The sequence below is a fragment of the Caloenas nicobarica genome, chromosome 9 (genome assembly GCF_036013445.1).
Source record: "Caloenas nicobarica isolate bCalNic1 chromosome 9, bCalNic1.hap1, whole genome shotgun sequence".
Lineage (NCBI taxonomy): Eukaryota > Metazoa > Chordata > Aves > Columbiformes > Columbidae > Caloenas > Caloenas nicobarica.
Window position 1 is genome coordinate 6,018,220 of NC_088253.1, and position 22,634 is coordinate 6,040,853.

General features: G+C 35.6%; 1 protein-coding gene across 3 annotated transcripts in view; it reads left to right on the plus strand.

Annotated features, from left to right (window-relative positions):
• Positions 1 to 22,634, plus strand: part of FTO (FTO alpha-ketoglutarate dependent dioxygenase) — a 239,940-nt gene that overhangs the window by 33,190 nt on the left and 184,116 nt on the right. For all 3 annotated transcript variants that reach the window (XM_065640793.1, XM_065640792.1, XM_065640794.1), the window contains exons 2-4: positions 8,177 to 8,254; positions 12,663 to 13,323; positions 21,263 to 21,406. In XM_065640793.1, coding sequence (XP_065496865.1) covers positions 8,177 to 8,254; positions 12,663 to 13,323; positions 21,263 to 21,406 — 883 coding nt within the window. The remainder of the gene's footprint in view (positions 1 to 8,176; positions 8,255 to 12,662; positions 13,324 to 21,262; positions 21,407 to 22,634) is intronic.

A 22,634-nucleotide genomic window follows, 5' to 3' on the forward strand; every position in this document is an offset into this window, starting at 1 on the left:
TCACTAGGGAGTTTTACCTTAAAATAATTTTTGTTACAAGAAACAATCCTCTTCTTTTAGCAAACCCCATATAGCAATATCCTTCTCAAACTTACATGCCAGAAGTCAACTGTTTCATTAATAGTTGTCTTATTATGAAGTTGAGGCAATAACTGTAGTTTGTAGTTTTTCTGAGTGAGTGTTATCATCATTTGACCATGGCATAGTTTATACAAACTTAGGAAATGATTCTCTTTTATGCTATAAATACAAAACAATGTCTGTGCATTTATTACACAGGTTAATCTGCAGCTGAACCCCAGGGGACCTTGTGTACCCCATCCTTCTGTGTATTCTGTCTGCAGAGTTTGTTACTTGTGGCATATACTCTCAAGAATTGTCTTGCAAATACCTCCTTTAAAATACATTAGCTCTGCATCTGGTGAAATGTGACTAGCACAAAAGTGTTCCTGGAATACATTTCCTCTTACCTTTTAAGGCTTTCAACTGTCTTCTTGTCTTTTCATTCTGGAGTGAAGAATACAGTTAAATAATCAAATGTGTTATCTTAGAAGGTTGTAAAGGTCTTCAAATTTCACCAAGTTTGTAAGTGCTTTTGTACTTCCATAGTGCTCATTGCACTAATAAAATATCTGGAAAATAATTCAGTTCTGTAAAAAAATATCAAAAGTCAACAATTTTATAATGGCCTATGAAGATGTTCAAATACTATGTAATGGGCATGACAGTTACAGTATGTGAAATTTAATGCTCTAGCTCTTTATTGATCTTCCATGTAGGTGATTGCATGGCACAAGCTTTTGCACTTAGCGCCTGCTCTTTCTGCATTAACACAATCTTCAGCAGTGTTATCTAGGGGACTTTGGAAACCACGCTTGATACTAAACTTAAGTATTTAAGGACTTTTTTTTTTTCTTCTCTTCTCTTTGCAAGTACCCGTTTTATTTTTAGTTTACTTTTGACTGTTGTTTCTTCTGGGTGATGTTTTAACATCTAAAATTTTCTCCACCTCAGCCCCTGTTTTTAAGTATCCTTGTTACACATTGGATAGTTCTACCATTACCTGTCAAAATATATATATAGACTGGAAATCCTGCAAGGCTCAGTATTTTCTGGAAACGACGAGTTTCAAGGGAATTCATTGCTTCTTTGATGTTGCTGGTGGTTCTGGAAAACTGTATTAGTGTGACCTGCTCATGTGTGTGAACGTTCTTTATTTATCTGCAGCTACAGAACTTATAAGCCTGTTGCAAAGGTTCCGAATCTGCCTCTCAAGCTGTGTCTGCCCTTGGTTTTTGTAACTTCTTAGTGGCCTTACAACATGAGACATCTACAGACAGCAATGTCAAATGTCTCCTTGTTTCAACATTAACCATTATTATCATTTATGGATTTATTTGATCTGTTTTTAATCTTTTAATCTTTTCTATGTTGAAGGATTAGTGCTTAGAATTTCACAACTGGTCAAACCCACTTGGTTTCTTGGGACTGGGTGTATAGTGGTATTTTTGCTATATCATGCGGAATCAGTTATTGGTGACAGCCACTAAGGTTTCTGTCTGCTGAATTGTATTTATTTATTTTAGGTGAGCTGGTTAAGAACTGCTTGACTGAGAAATCTGGTTTCTCAGTAACTCGTGGCTATTTTCGAGTGAAACTATGCAAAGAGTGGCATGCAGAAATGGCCTGGTGTCCGTATCTATTCGTTGTGATTCACAAACATGTTGATCTAAAAGTATCCACTGTTTTAAACATTTTCTTATGTGCATGTATGCTTTTGTGTCTGTATTTATAGAAGAAAATGGAAGAATTAGAAATCTCGTTGAAACTTGATCATTATTTTCAAACTAAGTTTGAATGTTCTTAACCTCTCACCTAAACAGCTGATCCATTTACCCACTGGTACCACTTGGAAGGGGATGTATAACTGATAGAGGGAACAAGTAATGGATGATGATGTCAAGATGCTTGCAGTGATGGTAGAAGTTTATTGATGGGTATGCCGAGGCTTAGGGGCATTTTGTCACCAAAAGGTGGCTGTGTTTGAACAATTTATCACTTCAGATTTTTATTATGATTACTTAAAGTACTAATCCATGTGTGACAAATCTACACTCAGGTGGGTAAGAAAATTGCCATTTCTGTTCCATTAACAGCCAGTAGCCAAAGGAACAATGCTCCTGTAGGCTAAAAGAACAATTAAGGGGCCCTTAACACATCAAGGTGGGGAGAGAGGGGATATTGGTAGCAGAGACATTTCTCACACATTGCTAAGCTGCTTCAATGCATAAATTAACTCCCAGTTCAGTTACATCAGTCTAGTATGTTGTGCACATGCATGACTGGTCTGGTGTGTGTGAGAGCCAAAACCTGGGCCTATTGTTGTACGAGAAAGGGTAAGAGAGGTTGAAATTAGTAAGCAAAGCCAAACAATACCTTTACAGGAAAGAATATCAAACAGTCTCTTAGCTGCTAGTCTCAAATACTGGTGTTGGACCTGAGACCTTTGCATTAGAGTAGGTTGTTCATGATCTAATTTCTCCATGACCAAATCACTTGAACTGCATCCTACTGCTGTAACTGGACTGGTTTGCTCAGTCTGAGAGCAAGATGCACAGTGGTTTAATTAAATAATCAGCATCCTTTATTGTAGTATAGTTCGAAAATGGATTTGTGGGCTATTAAATATTGTTAGAGAGCCATAGATAATCTTAATATGAGTTTACATAGAATAATAATAATAGTAAGGCAAGTTTTTGTCCTTAGTATGAAAATGTTTTTGGCATATGGTATTGGGGAGAGGGAGCTGTACTATGCAAAGTGTGGTACACTATGTTCATATGGCTGCCAGTATTTTTGACAGGCTGGATTATAGAATGAATATAGCACAGACAAGGCTTTGGTAAGACTTGAGTGCAGTGAAGGGTAACCTGGAAATATAACTTTTTCATGTGACTAAATGGTGCTGTAAAATTGGCCAGTCCCTTAAGATCTTTTAATGAATGGAGTTTACAGAAATATTTTGAAGAAAGAAAATCTGAAATCTAATACATGTGATAATGGAGAAATAAAAGCTGTAATAGTGCATTTTGAATGTATTTTTTATTACTCTAGATTCATTTGACGTAACTGGTTTTAGTGAGCTGCTTGAATGATCTTGGTTGGTATGAAGTTTTAATAGGTAACACTTGGAAAGCCTTGTAGTTTAAACAAGTGTCAACTTCAAAATCACATTCTTGCCTGAAGAAACTATCCCAAATTTGGTGGCTTTTTATATTTTTAAAAAAATTTATTATTTTATTTATTAAAAGCATGTGAAAGAATGTTAGGAGATAAGGTTCTGGAAGTTCATATAAAGTGGTGACTTTTTACTGGATGCAGTCTTAGTATTGAGTCACAACATTTTTATTATATAAAGTATGTAATCTTTCTCCTTTATAAAGCCATTGAGGTCTCACTTCAGAGTTCTAGCCCTTTTCTTTGTGCAAGACTTGAAAGAAATCCATGTTTAACTATACTTGTTTTAAAAAAAAAAAAGGATGAAAGAAAAACACAGCCCTAATGTACATTCTTGTATGGGGAAGAAGCTGATAGAAAGGAGGTTTTTTAGGAAAACCAAAGGTTTGCATCTGAACTGGTGATTCAGATTGTGGTGTCATGACAACATGCATTCTCAGCGTGCTTTGCTAAACGTGATAACTACTGGTTCTAGTCTTGAGTCAGTATTTTCAAAAGTGTAAAACTTGCAGCGGGCAGTTAGCAAACATTTTAGGATGAAAAAATTGGCCAACGTTTGAAGGACTTGTAATGAAAGGAGTTAAAGCAGAAGGGCTTTTGTGGGCTGTGGGTGGAGACGGTGTTTCAAAGCTCCCAGGCCTTCCTTTTGCACCCTCGCCTCCAGCAGTATATTGTTCCTTCCTTTAGCCCAATAAGATTATTTGTCAGCTCTAGACATGAAATAGGTAAAATTCAGCCTGTGTTAAAATGTTCAACTTTCTTTTACCTCTCTTTGCTCTGAGTTTGCTGGGGGTGGAGTGGATGAAAAATAAGAAGCATTTTTGATCTGCGCCTTATTAAAAAAAAAAAAAATCATTGACCCAATGAAATTAAGGCAACATTAGGTGGGACTTTAGTTCATTGCAACGTGAGTCAGGTATTATTTTGCAGGGAAAAGTGTATACGAGTACGTAGAATTGTTTTGCTGGTTGTGCTGTTTTCTCTGCATCAGGCAAGTACCAGCCTGATGTGTAGATCAAGGAGTCCAGCCACTTCTCAGGCATCTGCAGAGTATTAAAAACGGTTGTTTCCTAGTGTGATGTGTACATAAAATATTTGTAAATAATAAATATCTAAGAATTGTTAAAATAGGAAGTTAAATGCAACAGCGAGATACTCACTTTTTGTTTAAACTGTCTTTTTTCATGTGTGTTTTCCATAGCATGGTTCATCTTTTGCTTCATGCTGCATAATGGTGATTGTAGGGTGAAAGTAAGTAATCAATGGCTGGAAAAAAGATTGCTTGCATCGCCTCAGAGGTTGGGAATGTGCCTGTTAGAAGTTTCAAAATCCCATCTTTTCTGGAAAAAAGACTTTTTCAGTGTTTTTACATGTTAGAAATTGTTGTCACAGTGCAACTTGAATTTGTTCTCAGAACTAATTTCAGTAATATTTCAATGTGATTTCAATAAAATTAGTTTAATAATACATTGTTGCAGTCAAGACAGTGATCTGTACATTGGAAAATGAATACTGTCTTGTGACTCGTTTGATGATGGTACTAACTGGGAATTCTATCTTTGAAACACCAAGACCTTCACGAGCCTTTGTAGCTTAGATATTGAACTTTTATCTTACAATTAAGAGAGAAATAAAACCTTTTGAGAATGGTATTGATACCCTGAAGGGAAATATGTCAACTGCAAAAATTTTTACACTGTCATGTTTCTTGGCCAGAAAATGTCATTAAGTCAAATCTTTCCCTTATACCACTTAATGTGAAAATAAGAAACCACACGTGTGTAGTGTCACTGCATTTTAGCCTGTGACTCTGTGTATTAGCTGTGTTTCGATTACTTCTCCTGCTCTGTAACAAACAACAAATTACTTCTATTGCCATGAAGAAACTTAGGAAAAATAAAAAATTATGTATATAGTGATTGAGCAATTCCACTTATTACTATTCCACTTGTGGGATTTTACGACCAACTATCTCATTAATAAACCCATTTATTACTAATAAATGAGCAGAGATTGTTAATGTCTACAGGAAGTTTCATCGCACAGTCTAAAATTGGGCATTAGTGCGTCTGGTATTCATTCCAGTTATCAGAGTCAGATGTAATGGATCCCTTAACACTCACTGCAGCCTACAAAATAAGATATTTGCAGAGTTTTTCTCCTTTCTGAAGGCCCAAGGACAACACTTAACAAGGTTTCTGGAGCAGTGTGCAGTGCATGATGATATTATAGGGATGGTGTACGTAAGATTGTCTTTCATGTTTTGCCATTGCTAAAGTACATATAAAAATCGCACTAGTTTTTAAAGTGTGAGCAACATAATAGCAACCTGAATAAACTGTTACACTGTCAGTAATTTTTAAGATTTAAGAAACAGATTTAGAAAAATGCTTTTTAAGATGCCCAATACCTTTGAGTAAAGGCTTGTTTTAATTATTATTTCTTTATTTAGAGGTTTATGTGTTGGAAGAGTCAGCCTATATGCAATGCTTATGTAGCAGTGCTTAGACTTACACATCAGCCAGCTGGTAGAGCCAGATATTCAATTTTTCTCCTTTTTTTTTTCTTTCTGCTTTTTGGAGGTATTTGTGAGTAGCTTGATGTTTTTGACATCTGTGTGACAGCTGCTTGCATAAGAGATGAGCAGCGTGTTATACCACCCAGGTGTGTGTATTAGTCTGTACATCAAGCTGAAGAGCGGCACTTAGCCAGATCTGACAATCAAATGTGAACTAGCACTGCCTATACACAAGAGTGCATTTTAATGTTGTGTGCTTTTTGCCAAAAGGCTGGTACTTGACAGAGAATTGTCAGAATCTCTCTTCTTCCCACCTCTTTATTTTTTTTTCCCCTCAGATGTGAGTCCATGTTGAAATATATTATTATTTTTCTGCAGTTTAATATGGTTTATCTTACAGATAACAAAGCCAATCTAATGTTTTCAGTGATTTCATGTAATAAAATTCTAGCAAGCTTTTAGTAATAGTGTTATTGTTATAGAATATGCAGTGAATTAGCATGTAATTTTCTGCCAAGTTTATCTGAAGTTACATTATGCCCAGTTTCATGAATGACTTCAGGTCAACATCCCAACACCCTGTCCCCAAAGAGAGCTGGGGACCCAGAGAAATTACATTGCTAGTTTGTCATTTCAGTTCTGCTCTTCTCACAGTCTACTTGAGAGTCGGTGATCAGCAGAGTGTGAGTGTGGAGATGAGTACGTGAAAGCTGCTTGCTCTTATTTTAGTTGACTGATCTATTAGGTATAAAACTTAATCTTCTACACTTCCTCATGACTTTAAGCCTCTGTCATGGAAACGTAGAATAAAATACACAGTAACACTCTTCAGAGTTCAGCATTCCCTGTTGGTGTGTTTGCTATAAGCCAGGAGTTGCTACACATACTTCTTTCTTTTTCAAATAGGATTTCCAGAATAGGGAAGGTCTTTTTTGACCTGTATATGTAACCCAAAAAGATTATGAAAAGGGCAAGTTACAAGAAAAACAAGATTTTTTTAAACAATGAATTCTCTTATCTATGGAATAATCAATTTGCAGTGACATCTAGGCAATGAAATATGTAGTTGTTCCCATGCAACTTGGTTTTATGAAAGTGTTAGTGATACTCTTTTTTAGCTTATTCTGTGTTTTCCTTTGTATTACATCTTTATAATTCTTCTAAAAACTGTATTGCATTTCCATCTAGTCTTGCTCTTACAATATAATTATATATTGAGTGAGCTGCAACTTCAATTAGTTATCATAATGATACTTATGTACTTGAAAATTTTGCAATAAAAATGAGAATCTGAATCCTGTTACTTGAAATATTCAAGCATTATGGGAGATGTAGTTTTATGATCTTTGAGTTGCATTTGTATTAGTAAAGATTCCTTAATGATCAAGGTCTCTAAAGAAAGCATCCTTGCAAGCTAAAAGAAGAATGAAATGAAACAGTGAATTAATTGTCTAGGCCAGTACTTCCACTGCAACAATTTTTACACTGTTGTTATACCATGTTGATTTAGTGTTGAGTTAGACTGTGGGTAGATAAACGTGGATGGACATGTCATGAATTTGGATTGTTTGACACCAAAAATCTGATGGCGCGTTTCAAGCTTCTGTTGCAATTTCCAAATATTTAGCTGCACAATTTGTATAATACATAAAAAATTATTTTTATTAATAAAAACCTGGAAAATGCAGTTGGAGAAAATCAAGTTTCTATCTTAGCAATTTCTTAATGGTGATGCTGACTAAACATTGGTGGAGATACTCCCAGTCTAAACCAGAAGTAAAAAGGGAGAACAAGGGGGGCAGAGAAGACCTGCTCTTCATGGTGAACTGGTTCTTGGCGCGCTCCCAACATCCAGCCCGATTCCCGGCTGTCTGCTAGGACGACAGTTCTCGACCATGGCATTTGTAATATTGTCAGGTTAGAGGGACTTTGGTGTGCAGTAGGTGATGTTTTGTTTTTCCCTCATACACTCATTTCGGGTAATGTTTTAGACTAGGCTCAACATTGGGTCTCATTGCTTTAATGAAGTATGTCATCGAGCCAGTTAGTGGGATATGAGCTTTGTACGCATTGCATGCACAAATTGAAGTGGAAAATAAAATGAAAAAGAAATAAGAAATTAGTGTCTGGGTATAAAGTACGCATAGTTCTGAAGAACATTAGACCAAGATGGATTTTCATCAGTGTAGTGAGGGCTGATTATCTAAAAAAGAGTTTAGGAGGAAAAATACTCACATCCTCTGAAACTACCTAAATTACTGCTTTGTAAGTGTGAAAGCTCCACTGCTTTTTTGCATTTTTTTAATTATCCAGAATCGAAGGTAGTAAAAAATAATTGCATGATTGTGTCTTTTTAATACAACTGTTTATATCTTGGTTTTTAGTCTAATTTTCTGTTTCAATTTTACCTCTCTAAAACAGAAAAAAAAGCTTCTCGAAGAACTTGGAGAGAATAGGCTTCCATATATGACACCAGAGGATGCTGATTTCCATCAGCTGGTAATGTATTTCTTTTAACTGTTCTTGTTTTAAACTAAAATGGTTGTTTGCACTGAGCAACAAATAAGTCTTCAAAGAGACACTGTGAAATCTGATATGAAAAAGGTATCCTGATGGCTGCTAAAGATAATGTACTACCATGTACTGCAAAATAAGACCTCTAGAACTGGGATATTCAGGGATGAAAAATTTGTGAACTTTGTTTGGTTTTAGGACCTGAGTGCCAGGTAACAACGAATCACAGATTCTTATGTCTTGTTAAAATGAAATATGTCACCGTTCTTCTAAGTTGTTTTTTTTTTTTTTTTTTAAGGGTTATGATATATTTTTTCCTGACTTGTGAAGAGACCTTTTCTTTATAGCTCAGGTTTGGCAAAACAGGGAAAATATTATATTAACTTAGAAATATTAAATATGAATAAAAAATATAAGATATAAATACGAAATTCTGCTTTCAGACAATAAATAACCCCTAAGACTTTGCTTACAAAATGAACTGTGGAAACTGGAATACATGCCTCAGGTTAAAGCAGATAAAAATAAAAAAAAGCCCAATAGCCACATGTGTAGTAAACCTAATGAGCGTATGGAAGAATACCATGAAATTAAAAGAATGTTCTGCATCTATCTTGGATATTTCCAGGTCACCTACAAAACATATGGCAAGAATTGTAGGTTCAATCAGATCACATTGGAACACGGTAAGATGAAAAGCATAAGAGAGAATTTCGTAGTTTGACCAGCTACAGCAAGCGTGCTTACATTACAGGTGTGTCACCTTTCCTGTGTTGACATATGGCTGAAAGATGTATATGGTAGCATAAAATGGTTCTGACTCTTTCCTTGCAAGGATGAATTTCTCCTTTGCAGGATTCCAAGGCCAAGAAAAGTTTAGCACACATCACACTATAGAAAAGGAAAGATGCATTTATGTGTCAGGTACAGGACTGTGACTCACAAGCATGAAGTCAAACTCCAGTTTTGCCATGGGATTGCAGTTGTGATATTGAGCAAACGGTAAACTCCCTCATCTTTCTCATTCATTTGGGTTGTAGGATGCTTAGGGAAAGCATGGTTTTCCCTGAATTCTTGAAGTGCTGAACATAGTGGAAGTAGGCTGTTGATTGGGATCTTTATCAGCTCTAGGGATAGTAATATGAAAACGCATAACTTGCTGTTAACCATAAAAGCATTTCTGTGGATAAGGGCAAGCAAAAGCATAGAAGAGCTGGAAAAGTGTAGAAGAGCTTAATAGAATGATTTTTTTTTTTTTCTTTTTCTTTACCCGAAACAAACAAGCAAACTCAAACCCAACCAACCAAACCAACCAAAAACCCAAAACAAATAAAAAACCCCACCAAAACAAAAAAACCCCAACCACCCAGACACATTCTTTTCAGTCTTAAACTAATGTTCCAGAAGCAACTCTCCTTTGCTTGGTATTAGTAACCCATAAGAGAATGGGAACAAGATAAGCAGTGGAAATCAAACTTGTTCAAGCCTTAGTAGAGTTTAGATATGTTCTTTTTGCATCATATAGAAGTATACTTCTTGTGTGCATGCTAGGTATTTTTAGGTATCTGTGATAATCATAAGCATCGCAAGCACCTTTTAAATTCTTATGTTGCTTATGAAATGTTACTTTAATCACAGCTGCATATATTACAAGCTCCATGTTGCTTAAATGTACTACAGATGGAGAGGAAGAGTGAGAGCTTGAAGACAAAAAATTGGCAAAATAACATATCACATACAGTTTAGTTTTATAGTCTGTCTTTCCTGGAGAGACCTGCATTACTCCTTTGATGATCCACCCTTTAAAAAGCAGTAGTCTTTGAATGTGTTGGAAAGGCTGGGTAGGATGCAAGTGAAAAAATACAGTATCGTGTCAGGTGTGGAAATGTACAGTCTTAACAAAACTAAGAAATTCCATCACAAGCAAAACTTCACTGACATCCTCTTCCAATGGATCTTGCCTGATGAAGGTTTTTAGAAATGAGCCCCAAACCATAGGCTGAAACAATATAATGTTTAAAACCAGTTATGAACAAGAAAGTCTATTAACAAGAGATTTCACAAATATCTGAAGCACAAACCATAATTTCATGAGGTAAGTGGCAGTTTGCTTATCAAGGGTCCCTATTTCAAAGTTTATTGCTTAAATCATAGAATCGTTTAGGTTGGAAAAGAATTTTAAGATCATCTTGTAGGGTGATTCTCTGTTGAGTACCACCACTAGAAGTGAAAGCATGTATGTATTTAAAATCATGTGTGGAATGTTCATATGAAGAACTGAGCATCAAATCTGCTTTTTGTTTATCCTGTAGTTGCCAGTAGCTTGCTTACTTTTAGAGGCAGCAGTGAATTGACCTTTAATACTTCCTGTCAGAGTTACAACATGGAGTATGTGATTACTCCCTTTCCGCATCCTCCCAAAACAACAAGGTGTCCAGTGTGAACTCAGCATTTGCCCTGTGTTCTGATCCCTTAACGCTTTCCTTATGTAGGGCATAGCACAATGACTGCTTGGAGATTTAAAGACGACCAAACTGTTTTCATGTGATGTGTCAGAAATGTGTTTCCACTTCCTGATTTATTCTGAGATATCAATGTGAGGTATTCTGTGTAAAACTTAATGACAAAATAGTTCTTAAGCATGTAATCTTACAACACAACACAAAGGTAATATGCTTCTGACTTGGCTGGCAGTGAAATGTGGAAGATGTTACCGCTGCAGTTCAGAAAGGGAATAAAAGGTTGTTACTTTTGTAAAATCTGTGCACTTCCTTTCTAGTGCATGTTTTCAGGCATTTTGTTGCATTGGAAGAGGATGTCAGTGAAGTTTTGCTTGTGATGGAGTTTCTTAGTAGGATAAATATGCGTTATGATGCAAAAGTCCAACTGTTTTCATGCAGTGGAAAATGTGCATACTGACTTACTGCCTGGTTTGTATTCTTTAAAGGCACCTTTTCTGGTTTTAAAATTAATTTCCTGAAAGGCAAGTTCAAATCTGACTTGGAGGTTGATAGTGCTAGTAAAGTGGTTTTGAGTTGTACCAGAAGGAGCCCACAGATGGATCATAGGTGAGTGTGGTGCTTTTGTGCTGGTGGCTTTTTTTTTTTTTTTTGAAGCACTTTGAACATAAGCTATTATGTTAGTAAAAGTTTTGATAGGTCAGTTTTGTACATCCACGTGCTCTTGCCCCATTGCCTAATGCCTCCAGATTTCAGTTTACCTTATTTTTTTTTCCCACAACCGCATCAGTTGTTTCCCACAACACCTTTTCCCCAGACCAGGGAGCAACTTCTGGACAAAAGGAAATAGGTGTAGTGAGGTGTTTGGAGCGTCACACATGCCAGTTGACACTTTGTAGGCTCATATTACAGCCTTCCCTTACTAAGTAAAATAGCTTGCGTCTGATTCTCCTATTTATCTATTAATTTTAATGAAATACATAGTAACTTAGTGTATTTAAGAACTTATTCGTTAGCCTTTGTCCAGTTTGCCAAGCAGCCTCAGCAGTAGTTAAAGGAGATTTATAGGCAACCACTAAAAGGTTTGATTATGTGATACTCACTTCCTTAGAAATCCAGATTAATAAAATAAAATTATCCAAGCCTTCGTGGAGTGGGAAGCAGTATTTTGCATACAAAGCAAGATACTGCTGATTAGCAGCATCACATCTTGCTGGGAGTTGTGGCCTCCAGAAACTGCTGGATTCTGAATTCCAGCTGACACCAGAGCTGGTGTGGTGGGGAGAAAAATAAGTTTGGAATTTTTTTTTTTATATGAAGTTGGAACGTCCATATAAAATCAGAGAGCTAATTGGCACGCATTGAGGAATGTGAATATAGGAAGGACCAGTATGTCAAGGAGTATTTTGAAGACAAAGGTGCAGTGCAGCACAATGTTGGCCTTTTTTGAAAATTTGTCATTTTTGCCTCAAAAACTGTTGTTATATAAAACTATTTCACTTCATCGTGTAGTCCTCTAGAATTCTGTACATCAGAATGAGACAAGAATATTTGCGACCATTGCGAAAAGAGTCGCCGCTTTATTGCTGCTCGGTTTCTGTTGTTTGTATACTTAAAGGTAGCATTAACTACAGATTCAGCAGGGGAGCTTATATGTCCTGTTGATTTCTGCTGGAATCCTCAGATTTATTTATTTATTTAGAGATTTTCCCTGGTGATAATCTCTGGTTACAGGCCACTAGTACATATCTGCAGTTTTTGCGAGATATTGGATTATGAAAATAAAGTAGCAAATACTGGCATCTATTTCTTCACCTCATTCTAGACTCATGCTTGATAACTTGTCAACTTAGCCTTGTATGTGCTTGAATATATGAAATACTTTGCTTCTTGTAAAAAGAATAATTCTATTGCCTTTTTTTTTTCTCCTTTAGTGGAAGACCAAATATTCCAAACTGATTTTCAGAAAATCCGATACAGTACCTGAAGAGCTCCATCAAATGGTACAAGAAGGCTTCCTGACCTTGCGAAAACACGATTGTTTCTTTCAAGACCTTGTAAGGATCAAAGGAAAAGATTTTCTTACCCCAGTGTCTCGTATATTAATTGGAAACCCGGGATGCACTTACAAGTACTTGAACACAAGATTATTTACAGTTCCTTGGCCTACTGAAGGTTATGATATAAAATACTGCAGTCCTCAAATACAGGATGCTGGTAAAGCATTAATCAGACTTAATGACTACTTGCATATTGAAGCAGTCAAGGCATTAGAAGGACAAAATTTCTTTGAGACCAAGGAAATTAAAGATACTACTGTAATAGATAGGGAGCAAAATTTTACTACTTCTCTTACAGAGAAAGGATCTGTTTCAAAAGATCAAAGCAGTTGTTGTGTACCAGAGGATGACTACATGAGTCTCAGGAACAGAACGTCTTATAACGTGACTTTATTGAATTATATGGATCCACTCCAAATGCTGTACTTGAAACAAGAACCTTATTTTGGAATGGGGAACATGGCAGTGAGCTGGCACCATGACGAGAATCTGGTGGAGCGGTCGACGGTGGCTGTGTACAGTTACAGCTGTGAGGGTGAGTGACGGGAGGGGCGAGGTGACTAGAGGTATAAAGATCTAAAATCCCTGATACTCTTTGGTGTTTCTTTGTGTGTACGTATGTAAGTACACCTCTGTGCTACTCTGGATTTGTCACAAGTTTCTGAACACGATGCAGCACTTCTTGTATTTAAGCTTGATATTTATTTCTACTAAGACCTATTCAAAATATACCTGTGTTTACTGCAGCTGGTTTATCAGTTGTTCTCTAAAAACTGGTGTGATTAACTTCCTGACTAAGAGCCAGGAAAACAAAATCTGTCCAATATCTATTTCATATTAACGCATGTGCATATTTTCTATCCTGTAAAATGTTTCATTGTAGTTGAGATCACCATCTTTATTGTGTTATTTATCATATACAGACTTGCTTCTGCTTTATGCTCACTTTACTGCTCTTTCTTTGGAAGGATCATTTAAGGTTGGTTTTGTATAAAAATACTATGGTATTTACTTGGAAGTATATACATTTTGTCTAGGCGTGCTGTAGTGCTAATGCATGATTTGCAGAGACTTGACAACATTTCTGTAGTTGGGAAGGGTGGAAGTTTTCCATTAAAAGACCTGTTCTCTGACAGGCTTTGCAGGCTCCTAGTTATTTAAAAAACATCTAAATGCAGCATTAGGGGGAAAAAGTGTAGTTGAAGAATCATTAAATATTTCATTTTTAGTTTACAGTACATTTCCCATTTTTATCTTCATTTAAGAACAGACGTGAGGATTTTGGTTTATTTTTTTCCGAACAATTTTTCAACAACGCCTTGAATTTTTTTTAATGGCTTCCAGTTTTGCAAACATAAGATTAGAATTTAGACACTCGATTTGAATTTACAAACACTCCATATGTTCCATAATTCACAACTGATTTTTGGTCCTTCCAAAAATCCTTTGATCTTTGTTTCGAAACACGGGAAGAATTCTCATTGACTTTGGTAGGTTTTGGCTAAAGGTAATGATGTAAAGATAATAGCTTATACTTTCACGTGTGTTCTCTTGTTAGTTTTATTATTAGTTTTGAAACTATGGATCATTTTGTTACTTAAAGTTCAGCTGAAATCATCATATTTACATTTTCCTGGACTTAAAAACTTCGGCTGGTTTAGCAAACCGAATAGATTCCCTGACCAGTAGAAGCATCATTTTGTTTATGAGCTTATTTTTGTCCTATTTTCCGAAGATGTTGATTTTTATGTCCAGTAAATGTATTTTTTTTTCAGTAGTACTGTAGATAAATATTTTTTCACTAACACTTTAAGTTAAAGAAACATAAACAAGAACTTAAAGTAAAAATAGTGTGTGTCAGGATTTATTGTAATGTTCTTAAAAAACTTTAACACAAAACTTGCTTGTGGAGGGGTAAGAAATAAGTCCCTTTAAGTTCAGATCTCTATAATTTAACAAAACAGAAAGCCGCGATGTTTATTCATAACTCATCACTTGATTTTGTTTCTTCACATTCAGCAAGTTAGGTAAAAATCATGCTGTTTTAAAACCACTGCAAACTCTCTGCAAGATTTAGTGGACAAGAGTAGAAACAAATGTTTGATATGTTTAAACGAAAAATAGTTTTTCTCATAAATACACTTAAGTTTTGTTTGTGTTTTGTTTGTTTTTTTTTTTCTGAAGGATTTAAAGCTAGACATGAAAACTTAAAGTTGAGGTTTTCAGTAAGTTGGTCATTCCATAATCTACATTTACAGAAAAAAAATAAAATTACTACTTCAAATTTTTGTATTTTTGCAAAGATTCCAAAAGTTTTTGATCAAATTGAAATTTGAGTATGTATTGAGGAGGGGGAAAATATTCTTGCCAGGAGGTGGCGATATTAAAACCTCAGTGTAGCTGGAGATAGTGTAAAAGATGCTTTTTGGGGGGAAGAAAATGATTTATTAAGTCAAATCTAAATCTGAACAAGATGGAATTCCACTTCAATAGCTCTTGAGCTCACGTTGGTTTCATGAACTTTAGAGGGAGTTTCTGAGCACCAGGAGGAAATGTCATGTAGCATATATACCTTTGTGGGAAAACTGTTCACTCACATCTGTCTGTGTTCAGGTTGTGGTTGTCATTTCACAACCCTAAAGTGAAGCTGATTTATAGTTGCCCTGCTTATTGATAAATTGGAGGAAATAGAACCTGTTTTTAGTTGATGAATATGGTATTGTACTTAAAGTGAAGGAAATACTTGTGTACGTTGAAGTTTTCTACGCAGCGCATCCAAGAGGAGTAATTAGTTTACTTGATTTTAGAGGATTAAATTGATTGGTTTTTTACTCATCTGATTTCCTGTTTATTAGCTTTCAAATGCTGGTGGTTATAAACTTACCAGTGCTTATAGCGTTGTTATTTCCGGTTCCATATCGCTTCAATGTGTTGGTTTTTTCTGCAGTTCACAAACACTGTCAGTTTTTACTTTATCTCTTACCAAGCTCTCCAGAACTATGAAGCATGAAGAAGCTCCACATCTCCCTGAAGATTGTTGTTAAATCTTTGTAGAATCGTATCTTTACTCCTTTTCCCGTTTTCCCTAGAAATACTTGCCTTCTACACCAGTATCTTTTATTAGTACTTACTCCATTAATTCATTTAGCATCAAGTTGCCGTTGAATTCTCACTGTTGCGTATACAGACATATATACACATACATATATATCACAGAATCGTTATAGAATACATAATAAAAAGAGTAGAGGAGGTCAGACATTTTGTAATGGAACAATTTTTCCTTAGAAGATGTCGATTAGATGGATTACTGATTTTCTGGGAGAAAGCACTGATTCTGTTGGAAATTCAAACATGAATTAAGCATGTTGATTTTTGTTAAAACTAGTTGGATTCTCTTCTCTGCGAAATCTTGCACACTTTTGTGTCAACTCTCTACTACTCAGATTCTCACTGGTCTCTGTGGTTCTCCAAGAACAGATGAATGAAAATTTAATGTTTGAAACTTTGATCAGTGTTAATTGGAGTAGAAGCAGTTTTTAATATACCAGAAAAAATTTGAGAGCCAACGTACAGATATTATAACAGGCTGGTGTTCTAATTAGTATCACTGTTTATTTTCTTGTTTCCAGTGTCACACTGTTTCAAAGCAACTTCAAGTGAGGTACATTTTTAACGACAAATAAGATAGATGTTTTGCTTAGTGCTCATTTGAATAGTATTTGCATTTATTTACATTAAAATGAAACGCGTCACATCACACTAGGTTAAAAACAGGTTATCAAGTGATGAGGATAGGCCCTCAGAAATTTGGGAAATTTCCTTTTAATGTGTTTACTGCAAGAAAGTGCATGAGTGGTAGCCATGGTGCATATGCAGAACTGAATACATTACAGGATGTGCGTTCAGTTATACCGTCACTAATACTATTCAGAATGAATTTACTTTTCAGAATTTACCATGGAACAGGAATTCCAAATTTTGACCAATTTAGGATTTTTAATAACACGTTAGCTTACGAATATTCTATCACATGAGAGCATTAAGGTAGAACTTGTTTAGGATTTTAATATAGTAAGCTAATAACCCATTTTTATTTCCTGCTCCCTTTATAAAAGTGAATTGCCATCCAAATACTGGCGGAATGAGGGCATTTTCAAAAATTGGATTTTATCCATGAAAATTTCCTAATGAACAGTTTTCCCTCAGGTCTTTGTAAGTTTTGTAGGAAGTTTTATTGCTTAGCAGAGCACTAGTTGGTTCTAAAGATGTTCTTTGAAGTGGAGACTTAAAGGAAAATAATGTAGTCACTGGAAGTGTCCATCTTTCTCTTACCTGGATATCCCACAAACTATGTTTGAGCTTAGATAAGTAGTTTTCTCTAGATTCTTTACAGTATCTTGTTTTCTTTGCTCTAAGACCTGCTTGCTGTATAAATGTCTTGAAGTACTAAACAACCTGGCTCTGTTCACTACAAGGTGCTGTTGAAAGGTTTACAGTTAGTTGCAGTAATGACTGATCTGAAGGAGCTTTAACGCTTGTTTCTTTTGGAAAATGCTGTTTGTATGAATATTTTTCACACTGTGATGTTAGAAGCAATATCCAAGCACTAAACCTAATGACTGCTATTTCATTTCTACAGTAACTGTGAATAAAAATAATTGAGATTCACTACAGATGTGTGTTTCCTCACTAGGTTAGAAAAAATCCTAAAACTACTACAGTTGTTCAGAATTCAAGTCAATCTAAATCTGTAGTTGACCAATAAGCCTCTTTATGTACTGCTTAATGGATAAAAGTCATGGAGTAGATATTTGTACAGGATGAGAAAAATTAAATGGTTTCTAGTGTCAGTAATCTGGTAGAAGTATTGCTTGTTGAAAGACTAGAAATAATATGTAGAAAAATATATATTACTTCCTCAGAAATGTGTATGCGAGTGAAATGGCCACATCCGTAACTTGTATATTCTGACCAGTTGGAATTATATTCTGAGAGAATCACAAATATTTAGTGATCCAATTACTCTAATAATAGTAATAATAATAGATTTGAAGCCTTGTTTTCTAAAAAGAAATCCTTATTTGAATTAACTGTTGTAGATTGTAGGGTGCTTTTAACCATGTTCTCACCAATTTGATCAAATAAAGTCTCTACTTCAAGAATGAAGGTATGACAGACTCTTCTTGGTTCTTATTTTAGTGCTTTTGTTCTTGATGTATTTGGACACAATATTCCAAATATGAAGTGATAAAAACAATGTTGGTAAATCTTTTGATTTTTGTTTTTGTGAATGTTGGTTGCAAACAGAAGTTAAAATGTTTGTACAGTTGAATTAACCTCTTATGCTGTGGCTTTTCAGTAATAAGGTAGAACTAACTGTGGGTAGATGCTCTTTCTTTCCCATCAGCTGCTGAGAAGCAAAGCATGTTCTATTTTTTTCACTTCCTGCATACTACATGTATAAATCACTATGGAAGACAGTAATAATGTACATATTTCATTAATCACTGAACATGTGCCCGAATTATTTAATTTCTGGAAAAATTAATCAATCTGTAAAAATTTTGTTTCTCTATCTACATAACAGTGGTCAGTTGGATTTAATGACAAAGTAGGTGTTTACAGTCCTTGTTTTTAGCAATGTGTTGGCAGTGATTCTGTCAAGTAAGAAATTGTGTTTGATTTTAACAGTACATTTAGGACATACTTTGGCATTGCAATTTGACTTGAGTAGAGAATATTTAAGTTAAAACTCTCAAACTCTTCTGGAATATTTTGGTGCCGAATAGCAAGGAAATCTTTCAAGCCTACTTTTACTGTCTGTGCTGTGGAACAATAACCAGATGAGATCCAGGGAAACAAGTTTGATGTTGTTCTGAACGTAATGATGACCCAGACCTGAGAGGAGCAGGTCTAAGAGCTGGAACATCTGAGATTTGAGCTCCCTAGTTAGAAGCATAATGTGGCCAATTTTCTGCAGCTACATTCTCTCTTTCGTGGTTCTACCCTAATTAGAGGTTTGGTGACGTATCGTTATGTTGTGGTAAGCTCATTACCTGGTTGCACCCTTTCAATTGGAATGCAAGTGTACAGGTTTCTTGCAGGCCAAATTCTATAAATCTTTAATGAGCAGACTTCAAATTTGCAGATAGTTTTATTATATTTCCATTAAATACTGCTACATTTGACTATTTCTGTATGGTCTACTCCAAAATAAATATATGTTCTTAAGGTGCCGTGTATGTGCAAGATCCACATGATTTACTCTCAAATACCTATGGTTTAGCTGCATCCAACTGTTTTCACTTAAACGGGAACTGTAATTAGATCAATGAATACATGGCATTCAGTCATGCTTGGGGTGGGACAAAGAGAATTTAATAACTTATTTTTATGTAAAAGTTTGTCAGTGCTACCTAGAGACATACCACAAATGTTAAGGTGTCTTTTTTCTTTTTTTTTCTTGCTCTCACTTTCAGAATAGCTTGCATTTAAAAGCTAGTAGCAGCTTGTTTCCTTTTGTTACCAAAATAACATGGTAGGAGCAATCAGCTTCAATTGCTGCTGGTAATTATAAGGTGCAATAATTGAGAATATAGAGAAAAGGAGACCGTGAGCTACATTTGAACTCTGTACTTAAGCAATAAAAAATTTATCAAACTGCAAAAAATAAGTCATTTTAACGAGCACATTCCAAAGGTGCTGGATTTATGAGGAGACCCCAGGAAACTTTGATTGAAATTGCTGTCTCTGATTGTAGTTCTATATTTTATTGGTGCCATATTGTGAACAGTGCTGCTGCCAAAGTGAATGGGAAAGCAGCATAAGAGAGAGAGTTAACCCAGAAAGGTTACCTCTTTTTATAATTTCCATGATGTATTGCATTAAAAATGCCTTGAAAGCCATCCTATTTGCAGTTTTCAGAAAACATTTTTCTTAAATTAAGTTACGATTTATCTGAACAGGGCAGAAAATATGAAAGCCCCTTGAAGACTTTAGTATTGATTTTTCGGAGTATTTGCTAGCTCTTGTTTTCTCATTTGTGTGCTCCTTGATGGAAAGGCCTAGAGCTGCTCCTGAGCCAAAGCTTCAGCTGAACGAGAACTGCGGCGGTGCAGGGAGGGGACGTGGGGACTGGATTTACAGCAGGAGTTCTAACTAAGAACTTTAGATTGGCTTTTTGAAAGGTTTGGGCTCTCTTCTTCCTGAATTTAAGCAATATGTAATAGACATAGGAAATTAAGACAACTTATTAATTATTAAAGACTACTCCCAACTAAACAACCATTGCAGTAACCATGTGAGACTTGGAAGATTTTTAAAGTGTGAGTTCAAGGTCACTTTTTATGTGTGCATATTATAAATAAGAGTAATAAATCTTTATTTCAGTATTTTTATTCTAGAATTAAATAAAGACGAGTTTTAAAAGTTATTAGATGAAAGCACATTTGAAATGGACAGAGGAGTGGACACGCAGAGTTACTAACTTTATAAGCTATAATGAGACATGCTACCTAGTTGATTATTTCTAACTGTTCACTGCTGTTCTGCGCCAACTCCTTATTAAAACTTTATCCTCCCACTGTCAAAATGCAATGTTCCTTTAGCCGTAAAACTGTTATACCGTAGCTCCCAAATACCTGGTTATAAATGCTGACTCTATCTTTCAATTTATACTGCAGTGAAGTAAGCTTATGAAAATAGTTCTGAGGGATTAAGCTCTAAATACTATTTCTATGCAGTGGATTATTTTTTCCCCAAGCTCAACACATTCATGTTGCTTAATGATAAGAAAAATGTTGTGACAAATGTATTGAAGCTCCGCTGGCTCTTGTACATGTTATCTAGCATGTTTGACTAATAATTTTGAGAAAAGAATGACAGATATGATTCCAAGATTTGCTCAACTTTTTCAGTGTAGGTCATGTTTTGTGCCTTACTTGGCCTCAGTTTATGATTTGGTAAAATCGCAAGTATGTAAACAAGTGAAATTGTTCATAAAATGCTTTGGCAATTTATGACTTGAAATTCTTTTGGAAGTTATCTCTTTTTATGTCTGTTGCTGCATTTTTTTTTTCTTCTATGCTTATAGTTTTAGTAATGAATAAAAAAAAGAATGAAGGCTAACTAAAATTCCCATTACATGTACTTGAGAACTTCAGAAAAACTTGAGTCCATTAAAAGCTTTGCTTTGACTTGCCTTGACTTTGTAGTTAACATGAAGTTTTCATCTTAGTAAAAGATGATTGCAAAAAATTCTTGCTCTCATGTGGCTTTTTTTTAACCTATTACATACTTTTGAATTTGGAGATTGTGATTATACCAAATGGAGATTATGGGAAGTTTAAGCCTATTAAGATTCTACCAATGTGGGGTATCATTAAGTCTGTATTGTTAGACCAGATTTTGTATTTCGTGGTTCTCACCTTGTCTGTCATCTTTGTGGTATTTGTCCCTCTTTCCCTTTAAAGGTTCAGCCATGGAAGAAAGTGATGAACCAAAACCCAAGGGAAGAGACCCAGCTGTTTGGCACGTGGGCTTGAAGGTAGCATGGGACATAGAGACACCTGGATTAGCAATACCGCTCCACCAAGGAGACTTCTACTTGATGCTTGGTAATTTTCAAGTGCTAAGGTGGTGAACTTCCTGTTGAAAACAGAGAAATTACACTTCTTTTAATATAAGCTATCGTACCTTCCTCTCAGTTGGGACTTTTTGTCTTTAGAAAGACATGAGATCTGGCTACAGTGTATAATAAATTCCTCCCACTCTGCCAACTTCCAGTGTATTTTGGAGAATCTTTTTTTCCTAATGTTTCTTTCACATCACAGTTAAAAAAGGAAAATATTCTTTTTGGTTCTTTTCTGTCTGTCGTGCAGTCAGAATTGCTAGTCCAGGTCATGCTTCAGGCCATAAGCAGAATTTCCCCGGATTTTGTGAGAAGTTGAGCTGTATCTGTCCCATCCTTATATTTATATATGCCGATTCCTTTTTTTATTCTTCGTGCAGTTTTACTGAACGTCTGCATCTGTTATGTTCAACAAAACAATTCCTGTTCTTGAATGTGGCTTATAGACTGGCTACAGATTACGTGAACTGTGACTGTAGCAGTCTTAAAGTTTTCTGGTACTGTGGTTCTTGAAGTATCAACCATTATGCCAATCCGTGGATGTTTATTGGTCACCAATTTTAGACATGACACTTCTCTCCTGCTGTGCATATTCAAACATACTGTTTTCTAGTAGTGGGATTATACTAAGATGATAACGAACAGAGCTGTCATACACTGAGTCTCCATGTCTCAAGTGTAGAGGATTAAAAAAAGAAAATTAAATGGAGTTCATTTCCTTGAGCAGCTGCACGCACACACTAAGGTATTCCATTGAAAGCAACAAGGCAAGAACTGTGGCTAAGGCTTATTGACACAAAATCTGTTGGTTTCTGAGTTCTTGTGTTTCTCTTAGTTGTCATTTTTATTTAAACAAATTTAGCTATAAATCACACAACTCAAAACATCAGCAATGTTTCTGGCATCACGATGTTTGCCGTTTAGTGACTTGGCTTGACAGACATCATGTTTGATGGGTGAGAGCACGTGCAGCGTTCCCTGTTGGTGTGTTTGTGCGTGGAAGGGAGATGCCGTGGAACACCCCTGGGCTGGGCTGTCCCTCTGCCGCTGCTTGGGCTCAACAGTCCTTTCACTTTGATCTTCCAACAAATATAAAAATGCTTTGCTTACTACAAGCACTATATTTGTAGGGGATCTTAAAAAATGAATACCATTCCTTGTTCTTTGTTACCTCATCAATTCCTGTGCAGTCATCAGTGAAGTATCTTGTAGAA